This window comes from Corvus moneduloides, chromosome 14, assembly GCF_009650955.1.
Source record: "Corvus moneduloides isolate bCorMon1 chromosome 14, bCorMon1.pri, whole genome shotgun sequence".
Taxonomy (NCBI): Eukaryota; Metazoa; Chordata; class Aves; order Passeriformes; family Corvidae; genus Corvus; species Corvus moneduloides.
Window position 1 is genome coordinate 20,284,505 of NC_045489.1, and position 18,895 is coordinate 20,303,399.

General features: G+C 56.8%; 1 protein-coding gene across 2 annotated transcripts in view; it reads right to left on the reverse strand.

Moving 5' to 3' along the window:
- Positions 1-4,575: 4,575 nt before the first annotated feature.
- LOC116450910 (probable E3 ubiquitin-protein ligase MID2) overlaps positions 4,576-18,895 on the reverse strand; it is a 63,853-nt gene continuing 49,533 nt past the window's right edge. For both annotated transcript variants that reach the window (XM_032123887.1, XM_032123888.1), the window contains exons 4-10: positions 17,665-17,772; positions 16,746-16,894; positions 16,152-16,279; positions 15,032-15,175; positions 11,660-11,821; positions 6,698-6,905; positions 4,576-6,516 (exon numbers count right to left, since the gene is read on the reverse strand). In XM_032123887.1, coding sequence (XP_031979778.1) covers positions 6,114-6,516; positions 6,698-6,905; positions 11,660-11,821; positions 15,032-15,175; positions 16,152-16,279; positions 16,746-16,894; positions 17,665-17,772 — 1,302 coding nt within the window. In that variant the 3' untranslated portion in view covers positions 4,576-6,113. The remainder of the gene's footprint in view (positions 6,517-6,697; positions 6,906-11,659; positions 11,822-15,031; positions 15,176-16,151; positions 16,280-16,745; positions 16,895-17,664; positions 17,773-18,895) is intronic.

Sequence of the window (18,895 nt, forward strand, 5' to 3'; positions counted from 1 at the left end):
ACAGAACAAATGAAAAGTAAAAAGCCAACACCAACCTTCCCGTCAGCCCCCCAAAGCCTGCCATTAGCCTTCCCAAGCCCATGCCACACGCTGTTTTTCCCCTCCTGGCTGACGTGAGGGATCTGTTTCTGGTTTGATTTTCAGTATTTGTGACGCTGAAACCTCTTGTGTTTAAAGCACATTCCTGGAAAGCAGCGGCACAGCTCATTCCATCATCTCAGAGCAGCCTTTCCCTTTCCATGAAACAACCTGCCATGTGAGTGATGGTTTTAAATTGGCTCTCACAACAAGGGATGCCGTTTCCTAGAAACCTGAGGCTGACAGAGAAAGGCACCAGATAAAGCAGGAGGCGAAAGGGAAATGCTCCAGCTGGGCTCCTGCTGGCACTGGCTGTTCCGGGGAAATGGGCGACCCGGGACTGCAGCCCTTGCCCAGCTCCCCCCGGTCTGCGGGCGTTGTGACAGAGCCCCGGGCCGTGCCAGCACCGGCAGGGCTGCGGAGGCGGCTGCGCCCGGCACTGGCTGGAGGGAAAGACGGAGGAGTCCCAAGGTGGTGATGGCTCTCAGGGGGCTTTAGCCACAGCCAGAGGACACAAAGGTGACACTGCCGCGTTCCATCCCTGGCACCATCTCAGGACAGGCGGATCCTTTGCCATCTGCTCTCCCCCTGCCCAGCAGCCCCAGTCACGCCGGTCCCTCTGGCTGCACCAAGCGGGCTCTGAGCCCAGCCAGCCTGAGCAGCCCCAGCAGGGACGAGCTCCTGGCTCTGCTGCCCCAGCGCTCCTCATCCCCCTGGGCCTTGCCTCGGGCTGTGGTTTGCTCTGGAGATGGTTTCAGGGCTGGGATAATGAAGCGAAGCCATGGGAAGCCTCAAAGGAAAACGCCTCCTCCCCTGCCAGGACTCATTTCCCCATTCCACACGGTCGTTCCGCGGGCAGTGCAGCAATCTCCGGAGCGAGTGTGGCGCTTCCTCTCATTCCATCGGGGTGGAGGGAGGAGGGACGGGGCGGGGGTCACTCCGGCACGCCTGGGACCCTGCTTTGCCAAGGTGCGCCCTTCCCAGCAACTCCCAGCCCCCCACTCTCCAGACACTGGGCTAACATCCATCCTGGTGATTCACAGCTACACCCACTGCCAGCCGGAGCCACCGAGGCAGGAATGCTGCCAGCAGCACGGGGGGAGCAGCGTGTCAGACACATCCATGCAGAGAATTCCGGCTTTTCCGCCACCGCAGAGTCCCTCTGGAAGCGCTGGCTGCACTGAGCAGACGGTCCATGCTGCTGAGCTGTTGTGGCAGCCGAGGTGAGCCCCCGCAATTAACCCCCGAGGGTCCAGAGGCTCATCCCAGACTCTGGTGGGCTGCACGGGGGGCGTTTCCACGGCAGTTTCGGGCTGGCCTGGCGGCAGAGCCGAGCAGTGCTCACCTCCGCACGCCGAGGCTCTGCTGTTCAAATGCCCGCTTGCGGCCGTTCGGGAAATGTTTCTGCTTTGGAAGGTTTTATCTTTCCGTTTCAAAGAAAAGGCTCCCACGCTGGGCCAGTCCCATGGAGGGGGGAGCGCGTCCTCTCCCAGGGACGACCATGGTGAAAGGAGAGAATCTGTGTCCCCTCACACAGACTGGGATTTTTGCTCTCACTGTGTCCCTGCTGCTCGCTGGGTGCTCACCGGGCTCAGGGCAGGCTGGGTGCCAGGGCTCCGGGTCTCTCCCGTCGTGGGGGCTGCTCACCAGGGCTGGGGTGACCTCTGGCTTTTGGGACCTGTGTCACGATCTCCTTGACAAGTGGCCAGAGCCCAGGAGCACCTGCAGATCCCTGCCAGACCCCACACACTTGTCCAAGACACGCAGCAAACCAGGCTGGAGCAGAGTGATGGGACGGGTGAAGGGGATGGGGCTGGGACAACCCCCTGGCAAGCTGCAGTGGTCTGGGGCTACCCTGCCAGGCTCTGGACCAGGGAATAACGGGTCTGGAAACACAGGGTGTGAGCCCTGGGGACTGCAGCCCCCCACTCCTCGGTGGGGGGCTCTGGGCAGTGGGGTCTTCACGGCAGAAGCAGGAGCACCCGCACCAGACTCAGCCTGTGGCCCGTCAGTGCTGTGCCTGTCACAGACACCCCACGGCAAGGGCAGAGCTCTGAGCAGCACAAATGCCACAGGTTTGTTCGTAGTGGAAGCAGCAACTCATTCTCCAGGCAGGTTCCATGTGCTGGTGGTTAATCTTTAACAGGAAAAAGCCTGGAGCAAAGGCATAAAGTAAGAAATATTTAATTCCACAGTGTTGGTTTGCGCCGTATGTTTTCCACTTAATAAATATTTTAGGCACTTACGCTCCAAAAAATGGGCTCTGTCTTTGCAGGTTTCTGTGTCTGTGCTCCCTCATATGAGATTGCCCCCGATGCCCCTTCCCCAGCAGTTTCTGCCCAGTGGCCCCATTCCAGCATGGGGAGTCCCATCACCAGCTTGGCCCTACCACGAGCTCCATCCCCGCCCTCTCCAAGGCACTGGGGAGGCGAGAGCACCCTGGGCTCCAGGAGGACACAGCTGGCACTCAGAGATGTTGAGAATCCCCGTGGCCATCTCAGACCGGGGAAAGGGCAGGCTGGCACACTCAGTGTTCTGGATAATGAGACATCATCCAGGGGCTGGCAGCAGGGTGCTTAATATTTATGTGTACAGATGTTTTTGGATGGAGCTTTAAAAGCATACCCTGTACCCAGCCAGCCCACAAGCTCTCCAGGCTGGGCTGAGCCAGCACAAGGAAAGCTGCTGCTGGATGGTCCCATATATCCCCTCCGCTCCTGTGGATGCACAGCCATACGTTTTGCCAGGTTTGGGGAATGCTGTGATAAGAAGGTCCCAGGGCTGTCCTCACCTCATGGCCTCCCCCACATACAGACATAGCCAGTAACGTATATATATTATATTATATTTTATATATATATATATATATATATACACACATTAACAAAGAAGTTGCAAAAAAAACCAACAAAAAGGGAAAATAAACCAACAGGAAAAACAACCCTCCCCCCAAACAAAACGGAAGCAGGAATGTTACAGGTGGAAGGGGAGGCTGAGGGGAGCCAGGAGTGCACACATCCCGAACTTGTACACTGGTGTCACCAGGAGCACAGGAACCAGCAGCAGCACTCTGGGCCCCCCTCCATGTCCCGAGCAGGGCCCAGGGATGGGGCAGCTGCTCCCCAAATCATGGTGACACTTGGGTGGGCTCTGCTTTCAGTACCACAAGAGGACAATGTGGGTGACTGGGAAAGGCCCCCAGCCCCATTTGGGGTGCAGGGCTCCCCCAGCCCCCGCCTGGCCGGGTACGAGACACGTGCGGGGGCCAGGGGGTCCCATAATTAGTGCAATTTCATCAGGTGCAAATGTCATGTTAAGGGCTCGTGGTCTCTGAGCTGAGGACGCTGAGTCCTCCCTGAGCCCGTTCGGCAGTGCCGGCGCCGTGGGGCAGCTCGGCACTGCCAGTGCCAGCATCTCAGTGCCTGGCACAGGACGAGCAGCCCCACGGCACCGGCACACGGGGAAGGGACTTCCATGAGACTTTTCCATTAAAAACATCCAACTTAAAGTGTGATTTAACCTCCCAAAGTGAGACGGGGCCATGAGGCAGGCTGTGGGGATGGCAGATGTGCCCCTGCTGCACCCTCCCTGTGCTCCTACACCCCGGGGCTGGGAGAAGCAAATGGAGCCGCTCTGCCTGCTCAGGAGGAGGGATTGATCCCCTGCGCTGGCCCTGCCAGGCACCATGGGAAAGCAGCCTGGATCAGAGGGAAACCCCTGTCAGCTTGGCAGGACAGGCAGCAGATCCTTTCCTGAGGAGCTGCCCACCTCCCTTTTCCAAACCCACAGCCCAGACACACAGAGAGATGGCGTGCTGGGAACAGGCTCTTGTACACTCTCTTCCTGGGCAAAGCTGTCACCACCAGACTCACCAACATAAACCCCTTGGACAGGTCACTGGTGGGGGTCACCAGATGAATTCTGAACTGGCTCCACATGAATTCAACCAGTCTCTTCCCCAGCCCCCACAGGATGAGCCCCAAGGGGCTCTTGCCCTGTCCAAGGCAGCCACTCTCAGAGCCTGGGCTTTAGAATCACAGGACAGGCTGAGTTGGAAGGGGCCCATCAGGATCATCCAGTCCAGCTCCTGGCCCTGCACAGGACACCCCAACAACCCACCCTGTGTTTGGGAGAGTTATTCAAATGCCCCTTGAGCTCTGGCAGCCTTGGGGCCATGACCATTCCCTGGGGAGCCTGGTCAGAGCCCGACCACCCCCTGAGGGAAAAACCTTTTCCTGATATCCAACCTAACCCTCCCCTGACTCAGCTCCAGCCATTCCCCTCAGTCCTGTCACTGGTCACAAGAATGAAGAGACGGGTACCTGTCCCTCCACTCCCCCTTGGGAGGAGCTGAAGATGACAAAGAGACCTCTCCGCTCTTCTTCTCCAGCTGAACAAACCAAGTGACCTCAGCCACTCCTCCTAAGACCCCTTCAGATCCTTCTCCATCCTTGTGGCCCTTCCTTGTTCACTCTCTAACAGCTTCATGCCTTTTTTATACTGTGGTGTCCAAAACTGCCCCCAGGACTCAAGGTGAGGCTGCCCCACCCCAGAGCAGAGAAGGACAATGCCCTCCCTGGCCTGATGCCCCCAGGACAGGGATTTCCCTCCTGGCTGACTGAGATCCAACTGACCATGGACCAGGACTCTCAGGTCCCTTCCTGCAGCTGCTCTCCAGCCTCTCATTCCCCAGTCCACACACGCAATCAGGATGGCCCCATCCCAGGCGCAGAGTGCCCCCACAATGTCCCAGCCACTCACATGCCCACTGGCCCCAAACCGTGCCGCAGGCCCCCACTGTGACACAGGGATTGTGTGCCAGCCCAGCTCCTCCTGGCCTCTCAAATAAATCCAGACACTGGAGCTTGGCCAGAGGGCTTGATGCTGGTGGTTACTGGGAATACTGGTGACAGCCAAAGAGCTCGCAGTAACCAGGAGCCTCGGGGACAGACTCGGTCCTTTGCCACAGAGTAAATAGGATGGCTCCACACCCACACCTCCACAGAACCACGGAATAATTTGGGCTGGAAAGGATCTTTAAAATGCACCCAGTCCAACCCCCTGGCATGGTGGAGAACAAACCAGAAGTCAAGATTTGGGGTCATAAATTGAGATTTTGGGTCATAGAGCATAGAGGTGGTCTTTGAGCAGGACTCTACCGCAGGCTCAGAGCAGGAAGATGAGTTTTTGCTGCTGGGACACCAGGCAGGACACTAATGGAGGCCTATGTGGAGCAGGGCACTACTGGCCAGATCCCATACTGGGAAGGAGCAGCTGCAAAACCTCTGCGCCAGGGGCTAGAGCTCCTCAAGGATGCAGCTCTCAAAGGAGGAGGTGGTGGCATGGGGGTCCATGGCTCTCCACTGCAAGACCCCGAAAATGCATCAGGACTATGCCATCTACAGCATGGACAGCCACTCGGAACACACTCAGTGCCATCTTCACTCCCACAGACCTCCATGGGACCACCACGGGACCACCACCCACCACACAACCACCCAGTGCTCGCCGAGCCCGAGGGCTCCAGGCCTTATCCACCCCACCAGGGAAGCTACCGAGCCACACGCAAAGTCCTCCCTGGAAAGTGCTGCTCAGTGCTCTGAGCTGTCACTCAGCTGTCAGCGGGCTCCAGAGCCCAACCCTCCTGTCCCAACCTGCGCCTCATGGCACGCATGAGCCATTCCCTGACCACCACGGCACCTCAGGTCACCCTGACACCTGCCCCAGCCTTTCCAGCCCCCAAGGGAAGAACCATCCAGGTGACAATCTTCTCAGGGAGTGATGGGAGCCACCGCCAAGGAGCTGCTCCAGCCACTCTTGTGCACTCTGGAGCTCACCAACAGCAGTTCATTCCCAGCCATGGTTTGAGGTTCTTCCACTTTTCCATTAAAATAAGATGGAGCTGGGTGCGGATGGTGCTCGATCGCTCGGGCGCCACAGCGGCTCTCCAGCACGGCTGCCAGCAGGCAGCTCCGGCCACCGGCACCCGCCAGCACGGCCAGTGCTGTCACGGGGCACGGGCAGGCCTGCGCAGCCTAGTGACAGGCTTTCATTCCTGACACGTATGGGGACTCCTGGGGCCGGCAGTTACACTCCTGCTGCTCGGGGTAATCGATGAAATCCGGGGCGGGCAGCCCCGAGAGGATCATCAGGGATTTGTTCCAGATGGTGAAGGTGGGACACACTGGCAGGATGAAGGAGACCTCGAAGGTGTGGAGGTGGAGGGAGTTGGCCGGGTCGTAGAAGGAGAGCGCGTTGTTGTCGTAGTCCAGGAGGACCCCGAGGCGCTTCACCTGTGGGTGCACCTCCACCAGCATCTCCTTGTTGTTGTGCCGCACCACAAAGTTGTTGTTGCAGCGGGAGAAGACCCAAGAAGAGGAGTTCTTCCCAATCCACTCGTTTTTGGGGGCTGACTTGTAAGCCACGCCGATGGCATACCTGCAGGGAAGAGAAGCTGTGCTCAGCACCCTCCAGCCTCGGCACAGCACCAGGCCCAGCCCTGATGGCCATGACACCCCGTGCTTTCAGAGCCCACCTGCCCGTGAAAGGACACAGGGTGGGCATCTCTGGCAGAGGCCGGACTGGGAAAGCATCCCCCCTCACACCAGTGGTGCCTTACCAGGTGGAGGATCCCACCACCACCTCCCAGTAGTGGCAGCCACTGTCGATGAAGACGTTGCCGGCCGCGCCGTAGCAGCCTGTCCCGCTGAACCTCTCCGGCGTGTGGCTCTTCTTCAAGGAGCTCTCGTCCTTCTCCATCTGCAGCCCATCATTGGAGATCTTCAGCTTCTTGTGAGCCATCTTGGGGTCCAGCTTGAATGGCTGACCTGTGGGGAGGAGACACATGGATTAGGATTTGTGTTGTTAGCATCACGGTGCAGGAAAGGTGCTTCTTCATATCCCATGTTCTCAGCTTGGCATATTTAATAGTGGTTTGCTTGGGTGTTTTCCCCAAAACCAGACCAGATCTGGGTGGTGTCCCAGAGCTTCAACCAACTCCTTGTTTGTCAATGATTTCCCTCTGGAAGTCCTCAGACTATCCCTGGATTTGCAAACAAAACCCCAAGACGCTGCAAAGAAGCAAGTTGAGTTCAGGTGGGTTTTGCTGAGGTGTCTTCATGTGAGATGAAGTAAAGAGCACACAGACACCGGAGAGCATTTCCATAGGGATTCACCTGCTTCAGGACAAAGCAAATGACAGCTGCAGAGAACATCCCAAGTCCTGCCAACAGCTTCACCCTCACGTTTTGGTACCCGGCTCGGGGCATGACTAGCTGTGTCCTCCTGCACGCTCCCATTTTTGGCTACAGACACCGAGTCCCAGCAAGGAGAAATACCGACACCACCACGGCAACGGGGTCCTGAGCCTGGGCTGGGGACCCCCAGAACAGCCAGGAAACCCTGCAAACAGACACACAAGGAGAGCCCCAGGACAGCTGGGAACCTCTGCAAAGAGCTGCAACATCAGCGACACGGGCAGCTGCAGAGCGGAGCTCATCCCTGCTGTGCTCCCGTACCTGATGGGAGCTTGTGCTGGTTTTCCTCAGAGCCCAATTTGCTGAATAATTGAGTTGAGAAGCCTGAAAGTAAAGCTGCGAATTGGGAGTGACCTGCCCCCTCCTTCTTCTGGCTGCTCTGATCTTTCTGCCGTATCTTTTCCTGGCAGTAATGCAAAGAGACAAGCTCTGAGGAAGTGAGGTATAAAAATACTTGGCTCCATCAGGAGAGAGACACTCACAGCCCTGTTTTCAAAGTCGACCCCTTGCTAAGGTCAGTGTGAAGAACTGGAGCCCAGCCCTTGTCACTGGTTTGTGCTGGTGTGTCCTGGAGCGAGCACTCGAGCCACATCCATGGGCAAGGTGTGCAAGGGGCAGGCTGGGAGGCAGCAGCACGTGGGCTGGGATGGGTCAGAGGGTGTTTCAGAGAACACAGCCGGGCACCTGCTATCATCAATCCCCTTCCCACTCTGGCACTGGGAAAAAATACAGGCTTCACAGAGGTCATGACAGTCCCAACCTCAACCCCCGGCATGGGGGCTGGCAGAAGAAGGGGGGTTCTGACTGTGTAAGAGGGCAGAGCAGCCTTCACTCCCTGCTTCCCCACCATCACCACCCTCTGGGCCTCCCAGTCACTGCTCTCCAGCTCCCCAGCCCCGCCCGGCAGAGAGCCGAGGGTTGCAACGATTCCTCTCATCATTAATGATTCCTCTCATCATTAGCATGTATGTCCTGGGCTGGTCACTCAGATTACCTTTATCCCACGAATTCAGCTTGCTGGCATATTCCCGACAGCCTTTTGCTGGTCACCCCTGTACGAGGCTAGGGAGCTGTGGGGAAGCAGCCGGCTTCGGGACTGGATACAGCCGGCTGCACCCCTGGGGCATTTATCAGCTGGATTATCCCTCCCTTCCCGGCAGAGCTGGAGCGAGCGGAGCAGAGGAAATCCTGTCTGGCACTGGGTGTGTGGGAGCAAAGAGGAGGCAGCCAGGAACACGGTCAAGGTCAGTGGTACGCAGGGATGGAGCCAGGCAGAGGGAGCCGTGCGCTGGAGCTGCATCCCCACCCTGCAGGGCCCCAGACACCCACCCCGCTCCCCTGGCCCTCACAGTGCTCCTGCACCCATCACGGTGAGCAGGGGCTCACCGGCTTGGGACGCTCCTGTCACCCACCCACAGGGACAGCGAGGACAGGCTGCCTGCTGCTTTACATAACAGCTGCGGAAATAACTGGAATGAGATCCCCAGGAGCAGGAGACAACATCCAACACTCAGCCAAATGTGGGAGCAGCAGCCCACGCCACCGGGGGGTCAGTGCAGGGGTGCCAGCGGTGCCACCGGCGCCCTGCAGCACAGCAGCTCCTGTGTGCCCCACTCCTCTGGCTGCAGGGGCACGGGGACGGGGCAGAGTGGACAGCTGGGGACTGCGTTTGGCTGGAAACGTGTGGAAAGGAGGGATGGATATGTACTCTGCTCCCAAGGATGCTGCAGGCATCCACCACGTTCTGCCCAGAGAGCAAAGCAAGCTGCAGGGACACAGGGACACAAAGCCAGCCTTCCTGCCTTCTGTCTCTCCTCTCTGCCTGCAGTGGCAGTGTCCCTGCTCCCACCAGCCATCCCAGATGCCACCTGTGGGGCACAGGACACCCACACAGCACGGCTGCCAGCACCACCCTGTCCTCCCTGAAGACATTATCTTCTGCAAAGAAAGAAAGAAAGATGCAGCACTCAGTAATGCTGAGTCATCAAGTCATAGGAAAGCCATAAATCCATCTAAATCTATGACTCTTTTCACAGATTCCTTGCTGGGAAGCTTCTGTAGGGATAATCCTGATCCTTAAAAACACCTGCACTAACACGATTCAGTCAGTAGCAGTGACCCCGCAGCCCACTGCTCGGGCATCAAACCCACTCCTGACATCTCACATGGGATGTGGATGGAGCCATCCTGTAGTACACTGAAGTCTTGCCAAGAGATGCAGGAATCAGGAAAAGACAGAATTGTGAGGGAAAGTAAGGCCAGGATGCATTAGCCAAGGCAAGGACTGTAAAACCCATTTCCTTGCACTTTATTTATGGCCAGAGCTGGGCCTGTCCTTGCATTCCAGCACTTCCAGCAACTTTTGGACACTTGCTCCTAAATAAGTCCTGCCCAGGCCCAGCCTCAGCAGAGGATGGTCTGTCACTAAACCAAACCTGGTCTCCCAAGCTGCTCTGTTCAGGACACAGATTTAGTGCCAGCACTGACAGCGCCGACGCTGCGGAAATCGATGTGTCCTGACACTGACCTTCTGGCGATGGAGAGATCTCTCCAGACATCGCTTCAGGAACAGAACGGGCTGTGAAATATGCTAATGGGCCATTTCTGTCTTGAGCTGCTGACACTTCCACCATGGTTACAGCAGTGGGAATGCATGGGTGTGATATCCTCTGCATATTGTCCACTGGAAAAGGAGAAACCCTGGTGCCAAACACCGGCAGGAGGAACAGCCAGTGGGGACATGCTGGGGCTGCAGCACGGGGCAGCAGCACCACTGGACACCCAAAGGAGCCCTCGTCCCTGAAGGCTGGCCACAGAAGAAATCAATATATATTACATCCATATATATTGCTAAATCAAACTTTCAGGAATTCAGAAGTCTCCACAAACACAGTTTTTCTGGCAGAGGAACACCAAACTTGTGGCAGAGATGGATGTGCCCATCAGTGCCACATGGCCCTCCTGCCCCACACCTGAGCGGGAAGGGAGGGATAGGTCCTTGTGGAAGGGCCTTTAGCACACGCAAAACCCCAATCACACACAGCCTGTGCAGTGTCTCAGGTGGGGCTGCTCGAGGTTTCACACACGCAAGAAGCTGCTGCACACACATCCCTGCAGCAAGGGGGACTCAGCACCTGACTGGACTCTGCTGGAACCCAGTCCATCCCTGAGCAGGAGCACTCGGAGCTGCGCTGGCAGCTCTGGTGACTGACACTCAGCTAAAATCACCGAGAGCAAACCCCATCCAACGGGAGCCGCTGCCACGGCCAGCCACCCTCGCTCCCAGCTTCCCAAGCGCCCGTTCCCCATTCCCAGAGCGAGCGCCTTTCAAAGCCGGGGAAGCGCTGAAAAACAGCAGCTGCAGGAGGGATAAATTTTTAATGAACAGGAAGATTGGGCTGGAGTTTGCTCCTCAGCAGCTCCCTCAGCCCCAGTGCCTCAACGTTGTTTTATTCAGCTTAAGGCCGCGCAAAGAAAAGGAGGAGGTGAGGTGATAAATCATCGTGAAAGCCCGGTTCAGGCAGAAGCAATGGCTGGGAAAGGGGACAGATGGGAGGGCTGTGCTCACCAGGACCACGCAGAGTGCGAGCTCTGGAAAGGTGTGGGCACGGAGCAGGCAGGAGCCTGGAGAGCCAACTTATTCCTCCCCCAACACCTCACACTGTCCCTCCTGTGTCACCCTCCAGGCCACAGGTGCCAGTGCTTCTGCTGTCTTTGCTGTCTTTCAATGGGAAAAGGTTTCCCACCACAAATCACGGAGCTCTGTCTGTGCCAGGACAGGTCTAGCTCCACTGCCCTCAGCGTTCAGCCTTCCCTAAACACATTTAACCTTCCTTGGCATCCCCAGGGCATTGGAAAGAAAAACTTCTGCTTTGTATGTGGCTGCAAAGCCCCACCCGCCACCATGGATACACTTTTCAACCTTATGGCTCTCCAAATCACAACCCTCTGCACACTAAGCCACACACCAGAACACAACTGCTCTGTGACTTCTTGCACCGGCCCCAAAAAGCCCAGGGATGTAAAACCACCAGAAGAATGGACCGTTATGACCTAAGACCCCAGGGATGGGTGCTGACAGGAGCAGAGGGCTGATGGGAGCCCCTGGCACCACATGGGGTATCAGGAAACCATCTCTGAGGCAGGGAAGGAACGGAGGCACCAAGGGAGACGGGCGCTCCAATGATTTACCAGCCCGGAGTGTCCATCCCGCTGCCGGCCACTGCCCACTCATCAGGAGCACTCGGCCATAGCCCGGGCACCCCAGTGCCCTGGGAAGCCTCCCCCCCCACCTGCCACGGCTGGGTGAGCTCCTGGGCACCTACTGTTGGTCTTGAGGCGGGCGGGCTCACTGTTCCGGCTGCCCGCCTGGTTGATGGCCTTCACCAGGAAGATGTAGCGGGTGCCACTCTGGAGCCCATGCACTGTGTAGTGGTTCTGCTTGATGTTGGGGACGATCATCCAGCTGTCCATGGAGTTGTAGAGACCTGCAGTGCGAGACAGGGAGAGATTTATTCCCAGGGAGGGACAGCATACAAAGCCCCTGTGCTGCTAATGCAGAGCTCAGGACTGCAGGTCCCTCGGAAGGATTCACCGCCTGCCTGGGAGTTCAGAGCGTCCGCAGGTAAATTGCCAGAGATGATCCCACCATCCTCCCACCATCACCCCACTGTCACTCTCTCCCATGCCTCTGCTCCCGCAGGACAGCCTCCCTCCTGCTCCAGGGCCACAATTACGGAATTCCAGCAGCAGAAAGGGATGTATTTGCACCCAAATCGATGTGTTTGCGACTGAATCTTGCTCCTGCCCAGTCCTCAGTGCTCCAGGGTGGGAAGTAATAATCCATGGCTAAGGAATGCTGATGCTTGGCTCCCTGAATAGACTGGTCTGCAGAGTGGTTCAAAGAAAATGAGCTCCCAGTGAAGGGATCCAGATACTTGGAAATCATTCAGGAGGCTGAACTCTTTCTGGAAAGGGAAGGAATGAAGAATCCAAGACCATGGAGGCGCCAAGCTGACTGCTGCAGTGATTTTCAGCGTCCGAGCTGCAGGGCCTAGCATGTATGGAAAGGTAGTGCTGTACCTCGGATGAGGGGACACAGGAAAGGGGAAAAGCCTTACTCGGTGTCACTGAGGCTGTTCCTGCCACCAGCATGACTGGGATGAGGATCACCTGCAGCTGGCATGAGCACCTGAGTAGCTGGCACTGGGGGACAAGGAGGCTGTAGGGCTCAGGGGAAAGCAGGGCAGCTATCACAGCGCAGGGCCAGGGCTTTGAGCCGAAAGAGGAATAAGGAAGCTTGGAAGAAGTAGCTGGAGGCTTCCTGGATCTGGTGAGAGGTGAGGAGTGCATTGTGAAATTGGGGTGACTGGAGGGGGGCGTTTCCACATGTGCAGGGCTGGGAGGCAGGAGCTGGGAACGCTCCACACCTCTTCTGCAACGGCTTCCAGTTCATTTATCTGCAGTGGCTGGCTCAGCCACAGGACAAGGGCAGGTTGCAGCCCCTGTCAGCCTGAATTTGGTTTGGGATACACATGGGAATGGCTGAGGGGCACAGAGCAGTGTGATGTGAAGTGGAAAATAAAACAGATGTGATCCTGATTGCAGCCTGCATGCAGAGCTGCTCTCATTGGAGCGCTCAGCTTCCAGCCTGGCACTGGTCGGTGTCACCTTCCTGCGGAACGACCAGCTGGGGATGCTCCATCAGGAAGAACACGGTGGCTGAGACATGACAATGAGAAGGACTTGACCTTCCAAGCAGGTTTCTTTCCCAAAACAACCTCAAAGAGCTTGGCCTTTAAGACCAGCCTCCTCGCTCCTACCCTCGCCAAAGCTTAAAAAAATCCTTTTTACTGTAGCATTCATCATCCATAAAAATGTCTGGCTCTTGCCAAGCTCTTGGCTTCGATGGAAGCGTGAAGGGGATGGGTTCCACAGGCCAACTGTGTGCACCTTGGAAAGGTATTTCTTCTCCTGGTCAGCCTCCCAGCTCCTGCTCAGTGTCCCAGTGTCTCTTCACACGAGTTCAGCCAGGGCTCACATGGTCCCATCACCCAAACTGCGCTATTCCAAGGGACGGTAAGTTATTCACTTTCTTCTCAGGGATTTAACTGATGTTTTCTTCACTCCTCCTACAAAAAGCAACCTGGAGTTTGTGGGCTGGCCAAGGAGGACACTTCTAACATGTGACCCTCAGGGCTCTCCTCCAGCACTGCCCTCACTGTTCCTCACCCTCTGCAGCTCCTCCTTTTCCAATGTCTGTGCCAGACCCCACAGCTGGGCAGGTGACACGTTCCCAAGTCCCTCGGTGTATGGGACTCCAAGCCATGTGTGTCCAAAGTGGCATGTGGGGAAAGGTGAGACCAGATCCTTCCCTGGCACAGTCCCAGGGCAAGGGCACAAGCAGCAGCAGGGGAAATCCTGACTGGAAAAGGGCAAAATCCCTCTAGCTGAGGGTGAGGAAGCACTGGATGCTCCATCCCTGGACAGTCCTTCTTCCTCAAGGAGCAAGCCCTGAGCAACCTGTCAGCCCAGCATGCACAGAGCTGGCACAGGGACCTTCAGACGTCCCTCCCTACCAAAACCACTCGGTGACACCAGCAAGTCCCCATCTTGTCTGCAGCTGGAAGTGCAGAGGACATGGAGCTGGTGGCCATCCAAGAGCAGAGCCAGAGAGGTGGCTGAGCTCTGCAGGCTTCCAGAGGACAAAGTGCTGGAGACAACATGTTCTAGCTGGGAAGGAGAGGAGAGCCAAGCAGGGCGGACCTGGCTGCGGCAGCACTGGCACCCAACAGCCTCCAACCAAAAGGAAAAGCATCACCTTGTTTTCCAAAACAAGGGCAAAGGCTGGGCCGGGGCTGGGGAGGTGAGATCCAGCTTGAAAAGTCACAGGGAACTTTCTCTGGCAGCTTCCTGCAGAGTTCAGAGTGCACTGAACAGCCTTCCGGAGCTGTGACACCGTGCTGCCAGCGGGACAGACCGACAGCAGCCCAGAACACCCCTCTGAGGAACCTCGTCAGCACTTCTCACAATGGCACGTGCTGCTAGGAAAACCAGGAATAAAACTTTCTCACAAGCCACAGGCCATCAGTGAGATCCATCCTCAGTCCTCAAATCCCATTCCTGTCAGACAAATCTGTGGCAGTGTGGAAAAACAATTAGGTATGGCGGTAATTTTCATGAAAAATGACCTGGAAATACGGCTCAGAGCTGCTCCAGAGGGTTTGTGAACCATGTTAGTTGTCAGCCACGGAGCAGCCAGCGCTGCCCCACGCACGATCCCAGGTACACGGATCGGGGAGCTGTGAGATGGACAAGAGCCTCCAGTGTTCCCAGTGCTTCACTGAGTCACAGCTGATGACACCAAGTACAGGCCAGAGCACCTCAGGGATGGCCCCCCCAGCACTCTGATCCACCAGCCCTTGGAGGATCCTTTGCTGCTGTTTCCTCCACAAATACCCAGCCTTTAAAGGCACTGATGAACCCGAGAATCTTCTCCTTACAGAATCACAGAATGGTTTGGGTTGGGAGGGACCTTAAAGCCCATCCAGTCCCACCCCTGCCATGGGCAGGGACACCTTCCACTATCCCAGGTTGCTCCAAGCTCCGTCCAGCCTGGCCTGGGATACTTCCAGGGGCAGCCACAGCTTCTCTGGGCAACCTGGGATTCCTTCCTGAAGGGGAGTGTGGTCACTTACTGATGAAGTTGGCCTGGCCGGTGAAGATGGTGTACTGGAGCTCGTAGGAGCTGACGCTGAACTCGTCCTCTGAGATCCAGTGCACGGTGATGGTGTCGTGGGAGGCAGTGCAGAGCTCCTCACGGACCGACGGCGGGTTCGGTGCTGTGGGATGGCACAGACCACAGATTTTGGTCACTTTGGGCTTTCCTCCCTTAAAAACCCAGGGCTTTTCTGCTCGTATAAGGACTGAGATGGGCTCGTGGCAGGAGTAGAGTCTCTCAACACCAAGAACTCCCTCATTTTATCAGTCACTGTGTTTCCCACTGAACTAAACTTTTTACTTTGACAAGGCATCCGGAGGTCAGAGAGCACAGTGTTTCCACTGCTCCTCCAGCAGGTCCAACACCCTCACCCTGAAACAGGCTGAGAACCCACTTCCAAATCCACCTATTTCCCTGCACTGGTTGTGGAATAAGTATTTTATCCCATAACTGATCCGGACATGGCTGTGTTAATCTTTCACTGAAAGCTGATCTGCTTCATGATGATAAAATCGGATTTGGGTGAGTGAGGATGTCCTCGCCTCCCTGGAGCTTTCATCCCTCCAGTGCTCCAGCACAGGCTGCTCCAGCAGCCGTTGCTGCTCCCAGACCCCTGAGGGCAGTGATCAGTCTGTGCTGTGGCATCAGGGCAGCACTGAGGGGCCCAGCGAGGTCCTGCTCAGCAGAGTTCATAATTTTGGATCAAGTGACCCACAAAAAGGGCAGGGAAAGGGAAATGTTAAAGCACAGAGTGCCTTAGAAGTACAATAATTGGTTAATTCATCTTTCCTCCTCTGTAATCCTTATGTAATCCTTATCCCTCTTGCATCCTTATGGACATCAGCCTCCCCCCCCAGGTCATGGAAAACATAATTTTTAAACTTTCTGGACTTTTCCATGGTCCTCCAGGAGCAGCAGGGTGAAACAGGAGGACAGGGACATGTCACTGGCCTGGGGACAGCCCAGCCCCTGCTCTGCCACAGCTGACCTGGCGCTTGTTGCTGGTTGAGTCTTAAAATAGGTCTGCCAGCCCTTGGTGGGGCGCAGGGCAGGGGGCTGAGGGGAAGGTACAGAGTGGTGCACACCCGTGCACTCACCTGTTAGATAATCCAGCCCCTCCAGCAGCTTCTTCTCTCTGGAAAAATCTAAAGCAAAGTTTTCAAAGGCATCATTAAAATTGATATCTGGTATCAGGACTTGCGAGGATGCAGTTGCCATGGCGACCCTGGAAGGAAAGAAGGGACCATCAGTACGCAACGGGGTGCGCGTGGCGAGGGAGGCACGGGGATGGGGCAGCCTCACCCTGACTCACCTGCTGGCAGGAAACCACTGCCCCCACCCAGGAGGGTGGCCTAGCCTGGGGACAGGTCCCCTGAGAGTGGGGGGGGCTCCATCCCTGGGGCTCCCAGCTTTGACTGGCCCCTGAACTCCCTTTGGATTGGCATTTCCACCACTTTCCTGCCCCAGGGAAGGGGGCTTGCTTGCACAGTATTGTTAGGACCTGCCATGCAGCACCTGTCCTGTGAGGGATGGGAACCTGACCCCAGGGTTTATTTGAGGACACCACAGTGGGAGGCTGCAGGGATGGCTCGAGATGTCCGGGGAAGTGACTGGGGGGGACTGGGTCATCTTTGGACAGGGACCTACAACCAGGGGCCAGCTCCAGCACCAGCGTCCCGAGCCCAGCCCACCTCTCAGCCACGTTCCTGGCAGTCTGCAGGAACCGTGCGTGGTCGTTCTCCTTCAGGATGTGCTCGGCTTGGTTGATGAGGACCGTGGAGCGCTCCAGGCACTGCCGGCAGTTGGCAACCTGCTGGGCCAGCTTCCGCAGCTTCATCACCTGTTGGAGGAGCAGAGGGAGACAGAACTGCTCAGGAGCTTGAGAGGCACAGAGGGAACCCCATCCTGACCCAGGAGCAATTTACTAATAAAACTCTATAAGCTTTTGCTGACCTTCTGACATTTGTCATTCCTTTCAACCATGAGCATCTGTGAATCTTGGGTGCTCCCTTCCCCTTTGGGGTGGGATGCTACATATAGAAACCACTGGGAAACACCTGGAACCACTGGAGGAAAGGTCCAAACACTCCTACAAAGACAAGGGCGAGAAGCAGCTCCCCCCCAGCTGTGCTGCAATGCAGAGCATGCAGCCTCTGCTCTCTCTGCAGCACCGGACTGTGGTCCTTCAATATTAATTCCACATTATTCTATTAGAACCACAGTGGTGAAGAGCCCTGAGGAAGCTGTCTGGAGTGATCCAAGCCTCTGCACCAACTTGTCACGCTAACCAACACACTGCTCCTCCTCCAGCCTCAGCCAGCACATGCTTTGTCCTTGGCAAAGGAGCCCTGGGGCAGCAGCAGCAGTGACGGACACCTGGATGTGGGGTGGCCTGGAGGGCAGCAGCAGTGAGGGACACCCAGATTTTGGACAAGGAGATGCACCGGTGCTGCCCAAAGCAAACCCCTCATGGCGAGGCAACACACACTGCTGCAGCCCCGCTGCACTCCCTGGCTGCGGGAGTGCTGTTCCTGGACCGGGGCAGACCCTGCAGTGGCCACCCCGTGGGCACAGGACATGTGACTAGGGACATGAGCTGGGACCCCTCACCTTCGTCTCCTTGATCTTGACGGCGATGACCTGCTTGCGCTGGCGGATGATCTCCATCAGCTCATCACACTCCTCCATCAGCTTGGCCTCGTGCATGGCTGTGTTCACCTGGCCAGAACAGCAACACAGAGGTGTTGGCAGGGACATACAACACAGAGGTGTTGGCAGGGACACACAACACACTCCCATGGCTGTGCTCACAGTGGTGCACACACAGAGTGCAGTGGGGCACAGGCAGAGGTTCCAGTCCTCTGCCTCCAGGAAGACCAGTATCCATGGGAGGATGGACAGGACAGGACAGGACAGGACAGGGGGGAATACACTTTATGGAGGAAGGATCAAGCCCTAGCACTTCATTAAAGCACACTACAGGACAGAAACCAGTTTTGCTCATTTCATTCTCCCAAATTCCTCTGAAACACAGAGCAGTCCAAAGGCAGCCTTGAGTGAACCACATTTTTGCTACAGGATCTTTTTTTAAACCTGGCCAGCAGATTATGAAACACTGGAGTGGGAGACAGCTGATGGTCTGCACAGAGAGCTCCACAGAGGAATAACAGTGGAAAATCTTCCCAATCTGCTGCATGTAGTGGGGGGCAGGGAACGGCCCCAGGGTCTGGAGCCTGCAGCAAGCTGCTGTGACAGTGCTGCTGTGGCAGAGCTGCTGTGGCACTGCTGCTGTGGCAGAGCTGCTGTGGCAGAGCTGCTGTGGCACTGCTGCTGTGACAGAGCTGCTGTGACAGAGCTGCTGTGACAGAGCTGCTGTGACAGTGCTGCTGTGGCACTGCTGCTGTGACAGTGCTGCTGTGGCAGAGCTGCTGTGGCACTGCTGCTGTGGCACTGCTGCTGTGGCAGAGCTGCTGTGACAGTGCTGCTGTGGCAGAGCTGCTGTGGCACTGCTGCTGTGACAGAGCTGCTGTGACAGTGCTGCTGTGACAGTGCTGCTGTGACAGAGCTGCTGTGGCAGAGCTGCTGTGACAGTGCTGCTGTGGCAGAGCTGCTGTGACAGCTGCTGTGGCAGAGCTGCTGTGGCACTGCTGCTGTGACAGAGCTGCTGTGACAGAGCTGCTGTGACAGTGCTGCTGTGACAGTGCTGCTGTGGCAGAGCTGCTGTGGCACTGCTGCTGTGACAGTGCTGCTGTGGCACTGCTGCTGTGGCACTGCTGCTGTGACAGAGCTGCTGTGACAGTGCTGCTGTGACAGAGCTGCTGTGGCACTGCTGCTGTGGCAG